At 28.2% G+C, this 20,785-nt stretch overlaps 1 protein-coding gene across 1 annotated transcript in view; it reads right to left on the reverse strand.

Annotated features, from left to right (window-relative positions):
* The window catches only part of LOC107449925 (neural cell adhesion molecule 2), a 475,364-nt gene extending 455,103 nt beyond the window's left edge, over positions 1-20,261 (reverse strand). Inside the window, exon 1 of the mRNA XM_016065606.4 lies at positions 19,849-20,261. Coding sequence (XP_015921092.1) covers positions 19,849-19,930 — 82 coding nt within the window. The 5' untranslated portion in view covers positions 19,931-20,261. The remainder of the gene's footprint in view (positions 1-19,848) is intronic.
* Between the last annotated feature and the right edge of the window lie 524 nt (positions 20,262-20,785).

Here is a 20,785-nt window from a genome sequence, read left to right on the forward strand (position 1 = left end):
TTATAAAGAAAAGAGTAAAAAATTTAAAGGATTATATATCAAGGATTTAGAATTCGGTAATAATAGTTTTTTTAAAACATTTCAAATATGAAAAATAGAAATTTTTTTTTACTCGTGTTTTAGCAATTCAGGGATATGTTCATGTTTGTATTTTGGGATTTTTATGATTATATTTCAAAATACCATCTCTTTTAAAAGTATATCATTTAAAAGAACATAAATGTGCACTTAATTATTAATTTAGCTAAAGTGCATAAATTTATTTTTAAAAATACCATGATTGTAAAATAGTATGTATCTTTAATGTCAGATTGTTTTACTAGAGTAAAATTTTCAGCAAATATAGAACTAAATATTACTGTCAAAATGAAAAATAAACTGCTACATACAGTTATTTCGATTCAATTTTGTCTTATTAAAGAGAATTTGTATTAAAAATGACATTAAATAATTTTTTAAATTTTATATTTGGTATTATTATTTCGTAGTTACAACAGGAGAGAACGAAAAATTAAATTGGAATGATATTAGCATAAACTTTTCCTGTTTTTAAGTGTAGTTTGCTTAAATGTAAAACACTAATTGAAATAAACATATTCTTTTGTTTTAAGAGCTTGAAATGATAAAGCTAAATAATTTATTTTATTATTGAGGGAATAAATTAAAAAGCATTTCTATCCATTTAAATGTTTTTCGTCATAATTAGACAAAAAACAAATCTTGCATAATAGTATTTAATTCCGATACCAGGTTTCAAAATTTACGTTCTAGAGAAAAATGTGTTTTCTTTGAATATAAAGTAGGAATAAATTTCGGAGAATTAAGAATATTTAGAGTAAACTCAGCATAAAATCAGATGTCTAATATCAAAGCAATTTTCATTTTAACAATTTTTAGTTGTAAAAGTTATTGAACAAATGACCGCAAAGTATGAATTCTCTAGAATGCCTGGCACATAATGCCGGATATTTTTAAGTAAATGATAATTATCACATACGATTTTTAGGCACTGTATATAATACCTAAGCATTATACATAATGATAAATGGTATTTAGGTAAAGTATGAAATTTGGTCCTGATAAGGCTATTATATATGTTACTGCAAAGTACGAAACGCTGGGAATCTTTAGAATGTCTAGGTATTGTATATAATGCTGAACGATTTTAGGCAAATTATGAAACATTGTGACAGTTCCGAACAAACCGCAAAATGCAACAAAAAAATGTTGAGCCTGGTGAGTGTGCTAAAATTAGCGGACCTTGCACGTAATATTCGATACGAATCGATACGTATTTTATACTTTACCGGTTTCTCATTTTACATACAATAGAATGTCTAGGAAATGTGTGAAATATGAATCGTTCAATACATCGTGAGCTAGTTTTAGGCATTACGTTCCATATCTAGATATTGTATATAATAACGAATTTCAAATTTTGCTAGTAATATATATTTTCGCGATATTCATAATAAAAATTATTCCAAATATTCATATTAAATATCTTATTTTAAAATTTAATTTTAAAAATTAATGTAAATGATGCTTTAATATTATAAACATTATTAAACATATAGCAAACATTGAAACTGTAAATTAAACACGAATAATAAAATTCATTGTTCAAGGTATGTCTTTACAGTTTTTCAACTACATTATTAATGTAAAATCATTAAATATTCTCAATAAATTTTGATTAAAACAGTAATTACTATATTGGTCTTGTAACTAAAGCCATAGTGTTAAATTTAATGTACTTTTATTTAAGTTAAGTTTAGTTAGTTTAAGTTGAATACCTAAACCCGAAGATGAGGGTTAAGTTTGGAAACAGAAACAAAATAAAAAACAAAACAAATTAACTTATAAAAGCAATAGCACTATAGTTTTACAGTTTAATAATCGATTTGCAAAAAAACAAATTTTTAGTTAGCTACAAAGAAACGCAAACACTTAGTGTTTCTTTACATTTAAACTGAAGCTTTTGGCAATTGTTTTTATGCAAGGAGATCAACACGTCACATCAGTGGCAAACATAAAAGGGTATAATTAGCAAGTGCATTTAATAAATCAGTGTATCTAAAGCTTCAATTATTAATGATTTTCTTTCCAATTTTCAGAATTTTTAAATTAAATTCATTAGTTTCATAAAAATAAAGAAACACAACTAGGTGTATTTCTGTTTGTACGACATTTCAAAAGATAAAATAAATGTGCGTGGTACTGTATCCACTTTCTGACTTGCTGAGGCACTCGAACTATAGCTAGTGCTTTGTGAAGGATTTTAAAGTAAGTTTCAGTCGTTTAATGAACGCGACATGCATTTTACATAATAGCACACTGGACATAAAGATATAACAAGGAGTATATAGAGATACAACGGAACATGGAATTAAGCACGCAATAACAATATGATAATATTAATACAAATAAGTCCGAGCAATATTTTTTACCTAGATTTAAGGGGTCACAGTACCTTTGCAACAATTTTTTTTAAATAAAGGTATAATCATTCATTTTGTGGATTCTTTACATGCTCATTTAACTTATAATCAATAATTTATCTTCAAAAAGTAGTTAAACTGTTTAATTTTTTTTAAATTTTAAAAGAAGTTTAAAAAATTCTAAATTTTTAAATCCCTAAGACTTTTTTATTTTAACATATTTTCCAAATATTTTTTTCTCTTAGTGCTTACAATATTCATCTTAACAATTTTGTGCATTCATTTGTTGATATATCAATTAGAATATTTTTGATAGATTATTTTGTAAAAATGTAGAAAAAAAGGTTAAAAAATCCTGTTAGGTATATATAACATGCTGTAAAAATTGTAATACCTCATCAAATGCTTATTTCAAGCACAGTTTAAATAAGTGTATTACACTCAAGATAAAAAAGTTTACTTCAAAGCTTTATCTTAAATAGAAAAATTTCTTAGGCATTTAAATAAGATTAAAACACAAAATTATCATCTATGAAAAAAAGCACTCTGAAGTCTGTCTGCTCTGCAAGTTTCTGTATTAGGACAATCTAAAATCATTTATAACTTTTTTAAAACTGTAGATAGAGAGATAATTTTTTTTCAGTGCATTTGAAATAGTTTTAAGTTTTATTATAAGCAATAAAAAAATTTCGAAACTTGGTAATTTTTTGGATACTGTGACCCCTTAAAAATTATAAAATGAAATATGCTTTTTTTTAGATATTTAGTTATATAATATTTTATTTAATTACTTTAGTTATTTTTTTACGAATTTTGCTAATTTGATATGATTTGTCTAATTGTTGAAGTTAGATATAAGAGAATGAGTATTTCAATGAACTTGCTTGTGCAGAACACCATGTCTAATAAATACAAAAAGATTCGAGAAGGCTTCTTCTCGATATTTGTCAGTCAGAGCTTGAATCACTAAGTATTTTACATCATAAAGAAAACCTAGTTAAAAATATTTCAGAGTTTCTTATTCCATTCTATGTCTCTGTAAGACCTGATATCATTTCTAGAAATTATGTTCGAACAAATAATGTGTAAAATCGAATTCTAGGATCTAGTGCGATTAAAAAGGGGGAAAAAATAAAGGAAAAAAAATAATAATAGATTCCTTAAATCGAACATGAAAAGAAATGATGAGAGAAAATAATTGGAAAAATGTGAAACAATTTTACTAAATTCTCCATACTCATGAATTTATTTTTCAATTCAGGGAATGATTTTTTGAACTATTCTTGAAGAATTAGTAAATTATCTCGTCAATATATGATTATTTTAACCTTAATTGAATCTTAATACGTTCCAAAAGAATTTTAATACGTTTCCAAAAGTTGTATTTTATAACTTTTTAGACTTCTAAGTGGATATTCTATCCCGGTCAGAGATAAATTGGTTATGACGATGGTGATGATTGCTTCAGCTTCATCGTAGTATACCACAACGATGTTAAAGCAATCATCACCATCGTCATTACCAAAAACGGAGCACCCTGAATAACTTTTGATCTAGTGAACGAATCTTCATGTTCTAGGGGACAGAATATAGGGGTAGCCACCCATGCAGCATAAAAGGGCAAATAAACGTTAAAAATCCGTTCGTCCGTTATAAGGTTTTGGGCTTACGTTAAAATTACGTTAATTTCACGTGATGATTTTCGCCATTTCTTCATTCGTTAAAACTTATACGTTAAAATGACGTTATTTTAACGTTATCAATTTTCCCTTTAAATATTTCGTTAAAAATACGTACTTAAAATACGTTATTTTAACGTGTAAATTTTATCCATTTTTTGACCGTTTTTTAAAAACGATTTATTAACAAAAAAGGGACGCTTAGTTGCATAGTTATATTTACGTTATTGTTTTGGAATTATAAACGTAAATTTAATGGTAAAAATGTTTCTAAAAAAATGGAGTGAGTGCCCAAGAAGGATATTATTTAAGAAGGAGTTTTTACGAATTATTATAATAATTACTAAGAAATTTGTGTACTTTTAAATTCCATGCTTTTACTGCAATGAAAGAAACATTTATTTTAAAATAATGATTTAATTTTTTTTTTTTTTTTTTTTTTTTACAAAAACTTCATAAATAGCAAAAATAAAATTTAAGTATTTTGAAAAATGTATCAATCTTGTTTCTTTAATGCAGTATATATCTTCATTACTGAAGGGAAAAAAAGCATACGTATCTAAACACAGATAAAAAGGAATTCTCCTAATTAGTTTCCGCAATAAAATTCAGTGTAGGAAGTTTTAAAATAATTGTTCTTTTTAAAAAACGTTTTTAAACACAAAAAAAATTGATTACAGTTTGTTTTGAATCTTGAATTTCATAATCTAGAAATTGTTTCATAATAAAATCTTATATGAAAATCATATATAATAAAAAATACGTACTAAAAATCCGTTATTTTAACGTGCACATTTTACCCATTTTTTAACGTTTTTTAAAATCGTTATTTTAACGAAAAATTGACGTTTTGTTGCATAGTCATATTTACGTAAATTTTTTGGGATTATAAACGTAACTTTAATGGTAAAAATGTTTCAAACAAAAAGGGTGAACCTGTGAGAGCTCAAGAAAGACAATCTTTTACGTCTCTCTTGAATTCGAATAAACTAAACATTGCAGATTTTCATTGCAATTCATATTTAATTTTTAAATACTTATAATTATTTTTGCTTCATTCAACTGGTTATAAATACTTGCTTGCTGATAATATTCAGTCGGCTCATTATCGTAACTGACAAGGGAAATATGAGTTTTAATTCTTCTTATATAACTAAACTATGATGAAAATTACGAAATTTTACAAAATACAGAATAAAGTAAAAATTTGCTACAACTTGACATGCAACGAACATAACGTAGAAACACATTATTTAAATTTATATTATCTCTGTCTAGAACAAGAGTCGTGGTGTAGTGGTTACAGCGTTCGCATCAAGGGTACGGCGTCCTAGGTTCGATCCAACTCTAGAGTGGGACGTTAATATGCGAATACTTATAATTATTATTATTCAAAGATCATAAATTAAAAAATGTATTTTTTTGTGATTATGTAAAAATTGATTCACTATTTTTTTTAATATTGCAATTATCGCTCACCATACTAGTTTATAAAAAATAATTTCAATATTATAATTATTATTTTCTACTTCAATCAACATGAAATAGAAACGATTATTTTTGGTTAACTTTGTTAACATTTATTTATTAATTTCTTACTTTGCAATTATCGCTTACCGTATATAAGTTTTTTCGAAATAATTACTAAGAAATGTGTAACCCCAATAATTTGGGGTCAGAAGAGTGATTCAAAGTTTGGACCTTTTAATTTTAATTTTACTTTTTGCTCATTTCGCTATATCTCGAGAACTTCTTAAGAGAATTAAAAACTTTTGCACACAATTCTAAAATTCGTTTATCTAAGTATAATGCCACGCAAAATCAACTTATAGTAATTTTATAGCAGTTGAAAAAGTTTTGAATCGTAATATGTAAAATGTTTCGCATCCTTTTGAAGAATGTAATTTTACATGGCAAAATATAAAACTTAAATGAAATCGGTCCAACAGCTCCTGAGAAATTGAATTATAAATACCTGAAATTTATAAATTCAAATTCTTAGGAACTTTGCAACTGATTTTTCAAAAATTTGTATTTTGCCATGTGAAATTATGCTCTTTAAAATGATGCAAGAAATTGTATACCTTGCAATTCAAAATTTTTAACCGTTATTAAATAAAATAGCAAATATTTATTAAAATTTATTTTTTGCATCTTGGGATAAACGAATTTTATAAGAATGTGCAAACATTTTTGAATTCAATAAAAAGGTTCGAAATATAGCAAAATAAGCGAAAAGTAAAATTAACATTAATCTTTCATTCAATCTTTGAACCCCTGTCCTGCTCAAACTATTGGAACCATATTTCCAAATTGCGGCTGCCCCCCAACATTTTGGGGACCAGAAATCCAAATCAGTCGAAAAAAATGTCTGTTTTGTCGGAGATAGTGTGTTTTTTTCTGTCTGATTTCGTAGCTTAAAATATCGTCTGAACTTACTAATTAGCATGTTTGAAATCAACTCCTCGAGCCATTAAGATGAAATCTTAGAACGTGAAGATCCGATCACTAGATCAAAAGTTATTCAGCGAGGTCTGTTTTTGTAATAAATACTATCAGGATGAAAGCGAGTGCATATCATAAATGTGTAATGGATACTAGGAAAAATCTGAAGTACTGAATACGTGCTGATGTATTTTTTGGTCTTCTTTAAAAGCATTAACTTGATTACTCTTCCCAAAACTTTTTTGCTGCATAAAAATTTTATGGCATACATATTTTCCTAAAAACATTTTTTGGGGTTCTGTAGCAAATCCTTTTGTTTAGAATATTTTAAATCTATTTACAAAATTTTGTCTGTTAGACCTCAAGCAGTATGAGGTGCAGCGTCTCTATCGTAAAATAAAGAAGACATGAAGGGATAAAAAATAGTATGTTTGCTGAATGTTTCTTAATAATCAAAAACGTTTATGATTTAAGATGAATTATCCATAAATACATAAATAGTTGTGGAAAAAAATTTTTGGTCAAAAGTATTAAGCTTAATTCGACGTAGTTACGTGTTCTTCACTGTTAGAATTTCTAAAATTACGGTAAAATAACCGGCAACAGTCTGTTCATCCAATAACGATAAAGTTTACAGTGAAGAACATTTTTAACCTTTTCAGTTTCTAAGCCATTTACAACTAGTGTGGTTATAAAACCAATACAAAACTATGTGGTTTTGTAATCATTTACAAAAAGAATAGCTTTAAAATCTTAAAAAAAAAATTTAACTGGATGGACACTAGGGAAATGGTAGCTAGGATGGATGCTAGGATATTCGTTGGGTAATTGGCGTTAGAAAGTGCAGTACACAAATTGGGGAAAGCAATACTTTGAAAACAATTTGTGTGTTTAAAGGAATGGAGGAGAGTTTATTGTGTTAGAATTTCAAAAATGTTCTTCACTGTTAGAATTTCTAAAATTACGGTAAAATAACCGGCAACAGTCTGTTCATCCAATAACGATAAAGTTTACAGTGAAGAACATTTTTAACCTTTTCAGTTTCTAAGCCATTTACAACTAGTGTGGTTATAAAACCAATACAAAACTATGTGGTTTTGTAATCATTTACAAAAAGAATAGCTTTAAAATCTTAAAAAAAAAATTTAACTGGATGGACACTAGGGAAATGGTAGCTAGGATGGATGCTAGGATATTCGTTGGGTAATTGGCGTTAGAAAGTGCAGTACACAAATTGGGGAAAGCAATACTTTGAAAACAATTTGTGTGTTTAAAGGAATGGAGGAGAGTTTATTGTGTCAACGCTGTGACTCGAACACTGATTGTCCCTTGGCTATAATATGTACTCAGTAGCAAGGAACTAAGTGGCTTTATTAGTACTGGCTTGATAAAATTCTGGTTGTTAAACCGCATTAAGTGAAAAAAGTTTATAAATGTTTTTTTTTCACAGGTAACAGTTCAATTAAAATCTTATTCATGGTTATTTGACTTTTTTGTTTGAATAGGGTAAAATAAAAATTAAATAAAGTGTTTTTTGTAACAAATTTGTTTGTTAAAGTTGTTTTTTAATAAATTGTTTTTTCTATGTTTTGTTTATGAAATTCCTCTATTCGGCTGTTTTGAAAAGAACATACTGCACTGATATTCCTTTAAATTCATTTTCATTTTTTTTTTAAATTTTTGTACGTAAAATAATGAGTTCAATATTTTTTTGAAAGCAATTCAGAGTTGAGTATCAAGCTTAATATACTAAGTGATAATAACTAAATATTCCATGTTTAGATCAACATAATAGGGGTGGCCAGATGTCAATAAAACTTAGTTTATGAATTATTGGGATCATAAAAATAGGAAAGGTAATAAAAATTATCAGAGTTAGTTTTGAAAAAAGAGAGAGTTGCTATTCACTGCTGTTAAGTAGTTCTGTACCAAGCTATTATAAAAGAAAAAAATTGGTGGAGATGATTTTCTAATTTTGAAGAGATTGCGGATTTACAGAAATGCAGCAAAAGTTGGGAAAGTTGCACCCTTAAAATGAAACTAAATCAAACGTATAATTTAACACGTTGCTACGATAAAGTGTAAGAACTTTAAATGTACCTTAACTAATACTTTAAATGTAATATCTTTCTTTCCTTTTCAATTAATGCCTCCCAAACTGTTCCTCCGATTTCATTTTCTCATGTTTTCATTTTTATGCTTTTTAAAAGATTTACAACAATTCTTTTACCTCAATAAATTTGGAATCTCGTATATTATTCTGATATAAATAATATATTACGATGCAATTTAGGGATTAAAATTATTTATAATTTAAACAAAGCCATATGAGTTAAAAATGGATTGGTTTTTTGCTTCGGAAAATTTGGAAAAAGTACGAAAAAAATTTCGATTGCTTTAAAAAGTTAGCAGTTTGAAAAACACTGATACTGAAATGTATGGTAAACAATTTGTTTTTAAACAATTGGTTTCATGAAAAATTAAAAGAAAAAACAGCAAAAACAAAACACATTCCATTCCTTTTCCTTTTATTTTCCACGTTTGCCATTTACTGAAAATGATCCCCTGATCAAATCTCGAATTCTAATTAAAACTAAATGTAAAAATTTAGCATTTTTAGATGTCATTTCTTTGTTATCATAAAAAATTAAATTATCGAATTGAATTTTATCGAAGACTAAAAGGGAACAGAATGTTTTAAAACAATGATCTAAATATCAATGTTAATTTCAAATTATCGCTAATTTATTTTTTGTCTATTTTTAGTTTATTTTTAGTGTTTCCACAGTTTATATTTTTCTTATTTTAAGGCACTTCTACCTGATTCATTTTTCCTGAGCAATCTCACTTCCAATCTGTACCCAAATCAACTCTGTATATACAAAATTAATATGAAACAAGCAATGGTGCTGATGATATTTCGCAATTTAACCTAAAAATACATTAGTTGAGGATTAATTACGTATCCTAAATTCATTTGCATCTCAAGAGAGTTATAAAATTGTTTCGGTTTATACTTTTATATTGTAATCTCGATATCAGACTCAAGTATAATGGTCTTATATATATGTGACTACTCTTACGCAATCTCTTATCCATAAAAAGTTATTCAAAGACGCTCTTTCAGTCACATGAAATTTATATACTTTAGCGTATCCACCACTACAAAATTACAATTACAATTCACTAGCATATAAGACATGTTAACTCGATTCTATGGTGGGGTATTTTTTCATAGATGAAGGTTGACATTGTCGGTAACAACTCACCCCCACATTGGTGACCTTCGGACGTGATTTGAACACGCCTACCTTGACCAAAACTCCTACTTCGATACGAGGCTATCTTGACAGTAACGCCCACTCGATTTGAGCTCTCTTAATTCGATGGATGGTCCACATTGAACAGTTTACTTGCTGCTTGTAATTGCGACATTATCCACCTTCTCGTCCTGTTGCTACTCAGTCTCGATCACACACGTTGGCTTGCATACACTCGCTGCTAATGGCAACACAGGAGTGACCACTACCGTGAACTTAATACAGCTCTCACGATCAGCACTCAAAAAGTACGGGGATCTTAATACAGCTCTCCTCACAAAACTGCAATGTCTCAACTAGTGGTATCGGTTCATCGAATTATAGCACAGATATACTTTTAGTGGGGGAGTACTGTAGCCTATCTACCACTACAAAAATACAATTCCGATTCACTAGTATATAAGATTTGTTAACTCGATTCTATGGTGGGGTACCTTTTCATAGATTAAGGTTGACATGATCGAAAGCTACTCTTCCCACAATAAAAAAGCTGTAAATACATAAGTAGGTGACTGATGCCCGTTAAATCTGTCGAGTCGCAAAGTTCTCTATGTTCCCATAAAAAATCTGGGGGTACTGATCCAGGACTTTTCTTGTCTTCTGGATTGGCTCAAAATTACAAAGTTACGGAGTTAAACATTAGTAGTCGTAAACCCAAAATTGAGTCGGCTGTTCAACGACGGCTATAAAATGAAATATGAAAATAAGGAAATAAGCAGTGGAGTAAACAGTTGAATAAATAATAAGAAACTTGAACACAAAATGATGTATTAAGATAGAAACGTAAAACTACTTCTGATTGTTACATGTTGTAAAATATTAATTGAAAAACATTTTTCTATTTTACGTCTTCCAATTAAATACATAATAGCTGTAATTATAAATAATTTAACCAATATCATGGTATTCTATTGATCGAAAGAGTCCTCTTCAAATTCTACGTCATTTGTCACACTTAACATATAATTCCCATTAGAGTTAATTTATTCAAGAACTCTATTAGGGTAAATCTGTGAGGCCTATGCACACTATTCCTACATTCATTTACTGTACCTTGGGACCAGGAGCATCTTTTACATTATTTATTTATGTTATAAAATATTTGATTTATGTAGACAAGCTGCAGCTAATATTCTTAAAATAAATTTTAAATTACATTAAAGCCAAATCATGTTATCTAGATATTAATTATTAAGTAATAATTTGTGAATTTGGTAAGAAGAACTAGAAAGCATTAGATGAGAAAATGTCAACAGAGATATATAGAATTCACATTGAATATGTTGTTTTACCTATGGGATTGCCATATATGAATATCGCATGCAAGAAGGTGGAAAATTAAAATGGCAAATATTGTTTTAGTATATTATTTTACAAACCTTCGCAAACAAGTATAAGAAGCAGTAAATATTTACTGCTTAGTGAATAGATGAATATTTGTTCTTAAAATGATAATTTGTTACTTAAGATAAAAATAGTAAGAATAAGAATAATAAACAAATACCTAAGCATAAAGCAGCGTAGGAAAAGATTTTCTTTTTTTAAAAATATATACAAAACCGAAAAACGCATCATGCCAAGAAGTACTGTACGTACAAAAGTACGGAATTATAATATATAGTTGCTCTTTTCACTAATCATGTAATAGTAGATTCTTTTGCTTTTATATTATGACAGCAAAACTTCTTTCATACGAGCCTATACGTTGTCATTGGCCTATATGCAAAGATATAATCTTTCATTGAAATATTTATCAACAATATCAAACTTGTGAAAAGCAATTCACTAGTTCTGAATTGTTGATAAATATTTGAAGCTTACAGCTTTCAATATTTAAATCTGTCACTGTTAATTCGAGTTTTTTTTCTTTCTTTAAAAAGGGCGATAAGGAAATACTACTTGTGTAATTGCATAGTACAATTGTTTTTCAGTATTTTTAATGGATTGACTGTTTTAAGGTAATTCCCAGAAAGCCGAGTAAGGTTGATTTTGATGTCAGCAACAACTTTTATCACAAAGACCAGCACTTCTTATAAATAAATAGCAAATAAACCATGAAAGTTTGAAGCAACGTTAAATTTAACTATGCTAATTTACCCGCTATAAGGTTCGCATTTGGTTTGTAAAAGCAACCTTTTAACATTGAAAATGAATCTGCCTTTACAAAACAAGGCTAGTAAAACTTTCTAAAATCGAGGAAGAATTATCCTTCATAAATCAAGAGTAAAAAGCATTAAAACGAGTATGAATTCCTTTTTGCAAGGTTTATTTTAGATTTTATTATCATTACTGTGTGTGTGAAACAAGGTTTATTTGAGCAGGCTTTTATATGCTTTCTTTAACGCTTTAAAAGCAAAGGAAGATTGCATATGAGAGCCTGGATAAGGTTGGAATTAAAAAACGAGGTTTATAGTAAAATATAAGTTGTATAAGGTTTTTTTGCATACTTTTATTCAATGTCTAAAGAAGCAAATTTGACAAACTAGTGTTTCTACTCAAGTTTTAAAAAGGATTAATTTGTCAACATTTCTGTGCAAACCAAGTAAAAAGGAAAATACAATTTTTACCGTAAGTTTGCTTGCTATCTGTGTTGTAAATTGAACAATGATTTGATGCCCTATAAAAACTGTGGTGTAACACTTATCCGAATTCGGTGTTGATAAACTCCAAATATTGCAAGAATGATAACTTCGGTTCAAGTGAATATCAACTTACACACTTCAAGATGTTTAGTTAAATCTCAACAATAATAATTGATAAAGCTTACACCAATCTGTATCTCTTTGGTGAAGAAAGTTGTGTTTTTTAGAGCTCCGTAAATTTGTCGAATAATTAGTATGCATTTGAACCATTTCATAGCAATACATTTTTTTGCTAAATGATGAAAAAGTTTGTTTTAAACGCATAACAAATGCTGTTGAGCCATTAATAGTTGTTAAAGGTGAAAAATTGAGCAATTTTAACCCTGTCATGATATTGTATCAATCTTGTTTGATTATTGATAAAAAAACATTGATTATCGTTGAATATTCGCAAAGTAATTTCAGTTTTTCTGCTGGATTGATTTGGCAAACTACTCTCATACATTTTTATGTTTTCAGTGCTATAAAGATATTTGTCCTCATAAGACCCGTAGAAATCAGTTTGTATCAAATAATTTTGCAATATTTAACTTCTGTTCATTTTAATTATGTTGAAATTCATATTAATATTCCGTCTCTGCAGTGTACATGGTTGATTAAAAAGCTAATTTTATTTTAAGAAATATTGTATCCATGCGTCCGTAATTTATGATGCTTGCTCTAGATTGCATAGTGAAGGTAAATTTGCAGATTCTTCTAACTGCAATTAAAAATTGTAGTGTTACTGAATAAGACAAATGGTGATGAATACTTTGCACCAAATAGTGTAAAATAAAGCCCTGCGTGTTTCACTACACTAGAAACATATTTGGTTTTGCTGTTGTGAAACACTTAATGAAAAACCTCTTTGGTTTAAGGTAGTTTCCACTAAATTTGGTGTTTTGATAAACGAAAGATTTTTGCAGGGTGATAAATTCCTACATTTTCCTAAATAACTATAATTTCTTTATAGTCACTGAAAAAATATATTTAGCACTTGTCAGCTATATTTACAATATTAGTTTGGGGAGCCGTGGTGGCTCAGGGGGTAGAACGTTCGCCTTCCAATGAGGTTGTTAACAGAGCTCGAATACCAGCGATGATTGGTAGATACAAATTCTTCACCCGGCTTGCACTGACTGCAGTGCTGTTGTAAAATATCCTTAGTGGTCAACGGATCATGGGGTAGCCCCTTTGCCGTCAGGCTAACCATGGGAGGTTCACGTGGTCTTCCTCTCCATGTAACGCAAAGGTAGATGAGTTCCATCATAAAAGCCCTCTACGAAGGCAAATTTATCCTAATACCTGATCCAGGAGCTCCCGGGCCTTCTGGATTGGGTTCAAAATTACAAGACTACGGAGTTGAACATTAGTAGTCGTAAACCCTAAAATTGGGTCGGCTGTTCAGAGACTGTTATAAAGTAAAATGAAATATTCGTTTTTGATGCGTTGGAGTAATAAAAGCATTTTGAGAAGATGCGGAAATCAAGAAATTTGCATTTGGCTTATTCAGTAGCAACAAAGTGTTAAATAAAAAGAGGCTAAGTTATTTACAAATGTAAAAAAAGTCGTGCGAAAAACCAACAAACTTGCACTGTTAACACAAAATTACGAAAAAAGTAACGTTCAAGGAAATAAGAAATTTTTTATGACTTTAAATGAGAGAAAGGTGGCAGGGTAATTTGATATTCGAGATATTATGGAAATCATTAGTCAGGTAGGGATCAAATTCAATATCTTGAATGCCTGTTGGTAATCACGTGTTTTTAGATCGCTATTTATGACGTAATACATTTAAAAGTATGATTTTCAAGAAGATGAACGTGATGCTGTTAGAGAAAGATGGACAGTTCCAGTCTCACTCAAGCTATTTTGTACGTCACAAAATAAAGTCCTTAGACCAACAAAACTCATTGGTAATTTCAAGAAAGATCTTGGGCAGAAAGTATTGAAAGATCTATTTTTTAATATAAGAATGAAAAACATTGAATTTACATCCATGGAATGTTTTTTCAAAATTTGCTTTTAATTTGACAGAATTAACGAATCCTCAAATTATCTTCAAACTGTTTAACAAACATAAAAAAATAATTAGTTACGATTGTGTTGATTCCTTTTTTGAAATAATTTTTTCGAGTTTTTTTTTCTTAAACTGACTATTTTATATGTAAATTGAAAGTAAAGTTAGGGCTTGCCCTTAAAATACCAAGGTTTACAACAATATTTATCATTATACTTACTTAAAAGAAAATTGTTTTTGATACTTTTATTATACTAATTACTTATAAACAAATGAAAATAAAGTAGGTACATATTTAAAGAGCAAAAATACTGAAAATAAAAATATATATATCATTATCTAATAGCACTTTTATGTAATTTTTTATTTAATATTTTTAAGAAAAGGAGACAGATAAACATGCGTTATGCGAAATTAAAAAAATTAACTACGATTAATGGATATATTTTTATTTAAGATAGCTGTAAAACAATCATAGCGATTCATAATGCAGTGAGTAAAACGAGAAGCTGTTGTTGACTGCAAGTTAAATGAAAAACTGAAACATACGAGTTTTCAAATTGCACTTAATGCATATTTTTATGATAGAGAAATTACTGGCAAAAAACTATTCTACTTTTCAAACACCAAAAAAAAATTGTTTCAACATCGTTATAATTAATTATTATATCAATATAAAACACGATTAGAACTAAAATAGTATAACATGGAAATAAAGTATTACCATAAAGTGACACACATTTAAACTATCAATACTGATATATAATAAATATCATGAATTAGACATATAATACCGATATATGTAAAAATAGGATATTTCAGGATGTTTAACACTTCTTGGAGGATTTACATTCGTTATAAATTAATTATTCTCCTCGTCGAATTGAAAAGGTGTTAGGAATTATATATATATATATATATATTAAAAAAATTTATGAACTAAAAAAGGAACTATTAAAAAGCCGTGAAACAAAACAAAGAGAAGATATAATCTCTTAATCAGCTCACACGATTATATCCGCTAAAAGGAGTGTTTTTAAGATTGTATCGATATAGCGAAAGCAAAATATATCAATACAACAGTGTGAAAAGCACTAAAAAAATTAAAACTGAAGAAAAAAATATAAATATGACAAAAAGTTCCTTAATTCTTTTTCGCGTTGAAAACAAAGAATTTAAAATTCAAGGCTTCGAGCTGTCATAATTATGAAAACGTAAGCGCGCACATCTGGAAATTTATAAATATATTTTTTTCTCATCAGGCACGGAGAAACTGAAACAAACTGAGCTATAAGTCAGAAACAATTGAAAGGTTAAAAGTGAATAGTTCATGTCAGCAAAGTTTTCTATATTATGCATATGCAGGTTCAATAAGAAGAGTTTTGTTTATTTTTATTGTTATTCATTGAAAAATGATTATGAACGATTTTTAAGTATGATAAACAAAAGCAGAAGGAAGCGCTGATAACAGCTACGTCGATAACAAATGATGTGCAGAAGACGTGTACTGATTTAACTGTTGATATTAAGGAACATGATATCGGGTTCCATGATGGAAATTTTTAGATTTTACGCTGTTGCTTTTGTGCTGTTGTGCTATTACTAAATGTTGCGATGATGTGAAAATCAAGTTGCCAGACTTAGCGATCATTCCTGATATTCTATTAAATTTAATATATGCGAATTCAATCCAGGTAAGAATTCTCGGACGAATATATTGCTGCAATTTTTTTTGGCATCATTTGTGGCTCAAATAAAGACTTACGAACCGTATTGTTTTTGTTGTTTGATAAAAATATATGAGTCAAATAATAAAAACAAAGCTGGATATGGACAATTAAATGTTTTCTATTCCAAATGAAGTTACTGACTGAGGCCCGAATAACAATAATAGATGCTTACAATCTATTATGGAGCAATAGGATAATTTATTACAAGGCAATCCTTTTGTGGTATCATATAATCAAATGCATAAATTAATGTGTTTGAATAGAAATTCTAAGTTCTTTAGATGTTACGCTAGAACATATTTCGAATGGGTTTAAATTAGAAGTGAGCCTGTTACGCAGAGCGAACTATATAACAATGTACAGCGATCTTCAGGGGTTCTATAAGATATAATTTTAGAGATTCTGTATACTTCATAAACTTAATATATTTCATATACATATTTAAGAGCGTTTGTAAAGCATAATTATAATTATAAGCATTATAATGCATTATTTTGTGGATACTGTGCTTATATGAAAAATAAAATTCCACTTTTTTAGCATCAAAATAATTTTATCGGCTTTCTTTCAATTTCTCTATTTAAGTTATTAAGTCTCTATTAAGTATTTAGAGAATTAAGTCGCAAATTACCAGAAAAAATAAAACGTTCCTTTTAAAATAGACTTTAAATAAAAATGAACGAGTGGATTTGCTACATTAACCATACATGAAATGTTTTTATGTAGTAACTTTATTTTAAAATTCACTAGAATCGTGTTAATATTAAAAGTAAAATTATACTCTTGCAAAACGAAAGTTGTTAGAAAAATGTGCAAAATCCGCTTGCTTCTTATACTAAAAAGTGTTTTGTTTCTTTAAAACAATTTAAGGAAATAAAAAGTAAAACAATTCCAATCGTATGTTAGAGGTATTCAATGGCAATATGCCAAAAAGGTGTTTAATTTGAATTGCGATCAATAATTTGAGCTGTTTAAAAATAAACTGTTACAGTATTATACCGTTATACGATATCCATAAATTTATTTATTCAAAAAATTTCAACAATTTCAGTAAATTTTTAAACATGGAAGTAACTTAAAAATAATTGCTTTTACAACTGAATAAAAACTTATCTAATAATGTATGTTATTTCAAATGTTTTGATTTTTAATATTTTGCTGTCCGATTTAGTAGCTGTACATAAATTATTCTCATTATCGCGTTTTCTTTTATTTTTTGTAATTTTTTGAACTAGTATACTTTTTTCTTTGACATTTCTAAAATCCTCAACTCAAATAATTCTGAAAATACGCAAACATCTTTTTTTTTTTAAACATCGTCAAAAAATCTTGTTCTTTTATTTACCAAACTCAAGTTGGATAAAAAAAATAAATTTAGCGAAATACAAATGAGTGTGAACTTTTTTCCTATGAGCATGGCAAATTATTTCTTATAACAAAAAAAATTCGATTTAGTTTTAAATGATAAGCCAATAATTATTTCGGATCATACTTGTTCAAAGAAATTTCAGATTAAGCATTTTAATGTCCCAGAAACTACGTTTTTGGATGAAAGTTTAGAGTGAGTGCATATTACTGTTTTATTTTCAGTATATAAATTTTATTAAAAATGGTAATTCGAGTCTAGTTTTTTGTGATGGGCTATATTTTTATCAATACACTAATTAAAAGATAAGAAAATAATATAAAACATTTCATAATAAAAGATAATATAAAACATTTCATAACCGAGAGATTATATTTTGAAGCGAAATTCTCGGTGAAAGAAATTTTGATAAAATTACCGCATGGTAATGTTAATGACATTTCTAGTAAAAAAAAGCATAATTCTGATTTAAAAAATTGGAAATTTACGGTCTTTGAACCATTGATTAGATAATTATTATCCTTCATAGTGTAACGGCTTCATGTAAAAACTGTTTTTTCAAAATTACAGTGCTTTTTGCCACACATTTAGTAAAAAATACAACACTGAGAAGTTTATTTAACGTAATAAATGGCTTTTAAACCTTGCTCTAAAGCATAATGATTAAACTACCAACTTTTACCATATTTACCGAGTTTTATCATATATTGTAGAACCATATTTAATTGTCAATTTTATCAAAATAATTGCCGAAAATCTTCGGTAAAAATTACTGTTTTTTTCGGTGTTCCCAAAAAGACAGAAAACGGTAAATTATACTACAATTTGGTATATTTGACCATACGTTTTTCACGGTGTTATTACTTTTCTATTCTTCACATATAAGCATTATTATAAATTAAAATGTCTAGTTAAATTTAGCTTTAAGGGGAATTTGTAACTAGTTTTAAAAAATGTATAAAACTTGCCTTTTCGATATACTCCTTCAAAGAATATAACTCCGTTCGTAAATTTTATTATAAAAGAAAATCTCCGTTAAGTATTAATTGGTAAGTCAAAAAATTTTTAAGGTAATTGCTCAAGGAAATTTCAATTTAAGCATTTTCATGACTATGAAACTATTTTTTAAACGGAATTTAATAATATAAGATTATCAAAGAGATTTGATTTTCGGAAAATTAAAACTTGTCCAAAATTTTGATAGTCGGCTACAAAAATGTTTCTTTTTAGTTATTCTTGTTCTTTATAATGTCAAAAAAATCACCGTTGCAGACGATGGAGTCAGAAGTGTAGTTTAAATACCCTTTTAGATTTCCCTAACACTACTTAAGAACGTATTCGAGAAATATTTTTTGATTTTTGCTATATCTTCATTTTACTAAATTTGTACAAGTTTGCTAAATTTAAGCATTTTTTCAAAATAGAATTGATATTCACACTTCTAAATATGATATTGTTCTTACTTTATAAACTCAGTGGAATATGACCGGAAGAAATAAATCACGGAATCATGAAAAAAAATATATCCTTAAGTTTTCTAAAGTTATGAAAACGTCATTTTTTTATTTAGTATTTGTTAATTGAAATTTCTTGCAATTGAATATTTATTTAGATTTTTTGCTGAATTGATTCTATAAGATTATAGTTATTTTAAATACATAAATTCTAACACGATGCACATAAACTATTAAGAATCCAAAAATAATAATATTAACAATATTTAAATTTGTATTGGTTCAGTATACCATTCCCAAAAAACTATTTCTATTTAGGACGAAAAGAAAATTATCGTCCATTAAAAATTTTTTGATTTTATTTCTAGTCCATTTAGTGTTTGTAATTAACAAATTTTTTCGTTCTTCCTTTATACTAGGCACTTTTTTTTTCATTTGAAATTTTGTATTCTGGTTTGATTTAACTAGAAAGCATTCCTTTTTGTTCTTTTAATGCGGTCAAAATATAATTGATTTTTTTATTCCAGTAATCTTTAATTAATATTCAGTTTTTGTTTGCCCTTTGACTGCTGATATATGCATTTGTAAAAATTTCCTTTTTTTTTATCAATTTGTGGAAGTATTTTTTTATTTCCATAGCTGGTATGAGTTAATCAACATATAAGAAAAGACATTTCTATAAAGTGTGGATCAATTTAATTCAATTGTACGTAAAAGTTCTGAAATTTTTCATCACACTTCATTTTAACGCAAAAAATATAAATCGTCCTACCTCCTCTTTCTATACCTCCAAATGTCTTTCCAGCGCACGTGCTTATCACCCATTGTAGAACCAGAAAAAGAATTCCAAACATAGTGACCCGATATCTCGAGGCCACTAACAAAATTAGTTCCAATTCTTTTCCAGAAGCAATTAAATTAGATCAACACCACTCACAAATATCTCCTTGTGACACAAGATTTTCAAAAAACACCAAGTTTCGAGGCACAACCACAAATGGAATTTTTCCCAAAGGTCGAACTGGGTGGTTGTCGGAAGTTTTATCCGTACCAACTTTATTTGAACTTTTTCTCCTGTTTTCCCGTTCCTGTTTCACGGAGCAGGACTCTCAGGTCCGAAGTGATTCCGAATTCCCCAATCTCAGGTAGGGTTCTATCTGTCCTGGCATGCCAACGCCCTCTACCGGCCATCTTCGTCACCTTCAGCACCTTGTCTATTGATTCTGGATCCGTCTGTCGGGAAGATGGGTGGGATGGAAATTATTGAGAGTTTGTTTTGGAGTCCTGTTTCTTTCTGAGGAATAAAAGTGAAACAAGAATAATACTTCGATTTAATTGAAAGTAGTTATAGGAGAACAGCTCAAAATCAATAGCATTCGGCGCAAGGTTTGGGTCACTTCGTTACTTAATGACCACTATTAGATTTGGTCATACAACTGAAGCCTGGGGAAACGTTCAGCCTAATAATCCATTTAAAAAACTATTAGAATAATTGTTTGTCACTATGAAAAGGTTATTGACTTTTAAAAGGAGTTTAAAAATTATTCAAAGGGTTTTATTATTTTTTTATTTAACTATAACGAATAATTATTAACATTTAATCTTGAGATTTTTCACACACACACACCTATACGTATTATATATATATATATATATATATATATATATATATATATATATATATATATATATATATATATATATATATA

This window comes from Parasteatoda tepidariorum, chromosome 1 (assembly GCF_982258835.1).
Source record: "Parasteatoda tepidariorum strain Cologne lab strain chromosome 1, Ptep-v5.0, whole genome shotgun sequence".
NCBI lineage: Eukaryota > Metazoa > Arthropoda > Arachnida > Araneae > Theridiidae > Parasteatoda > Parasteatoda tepidariorum.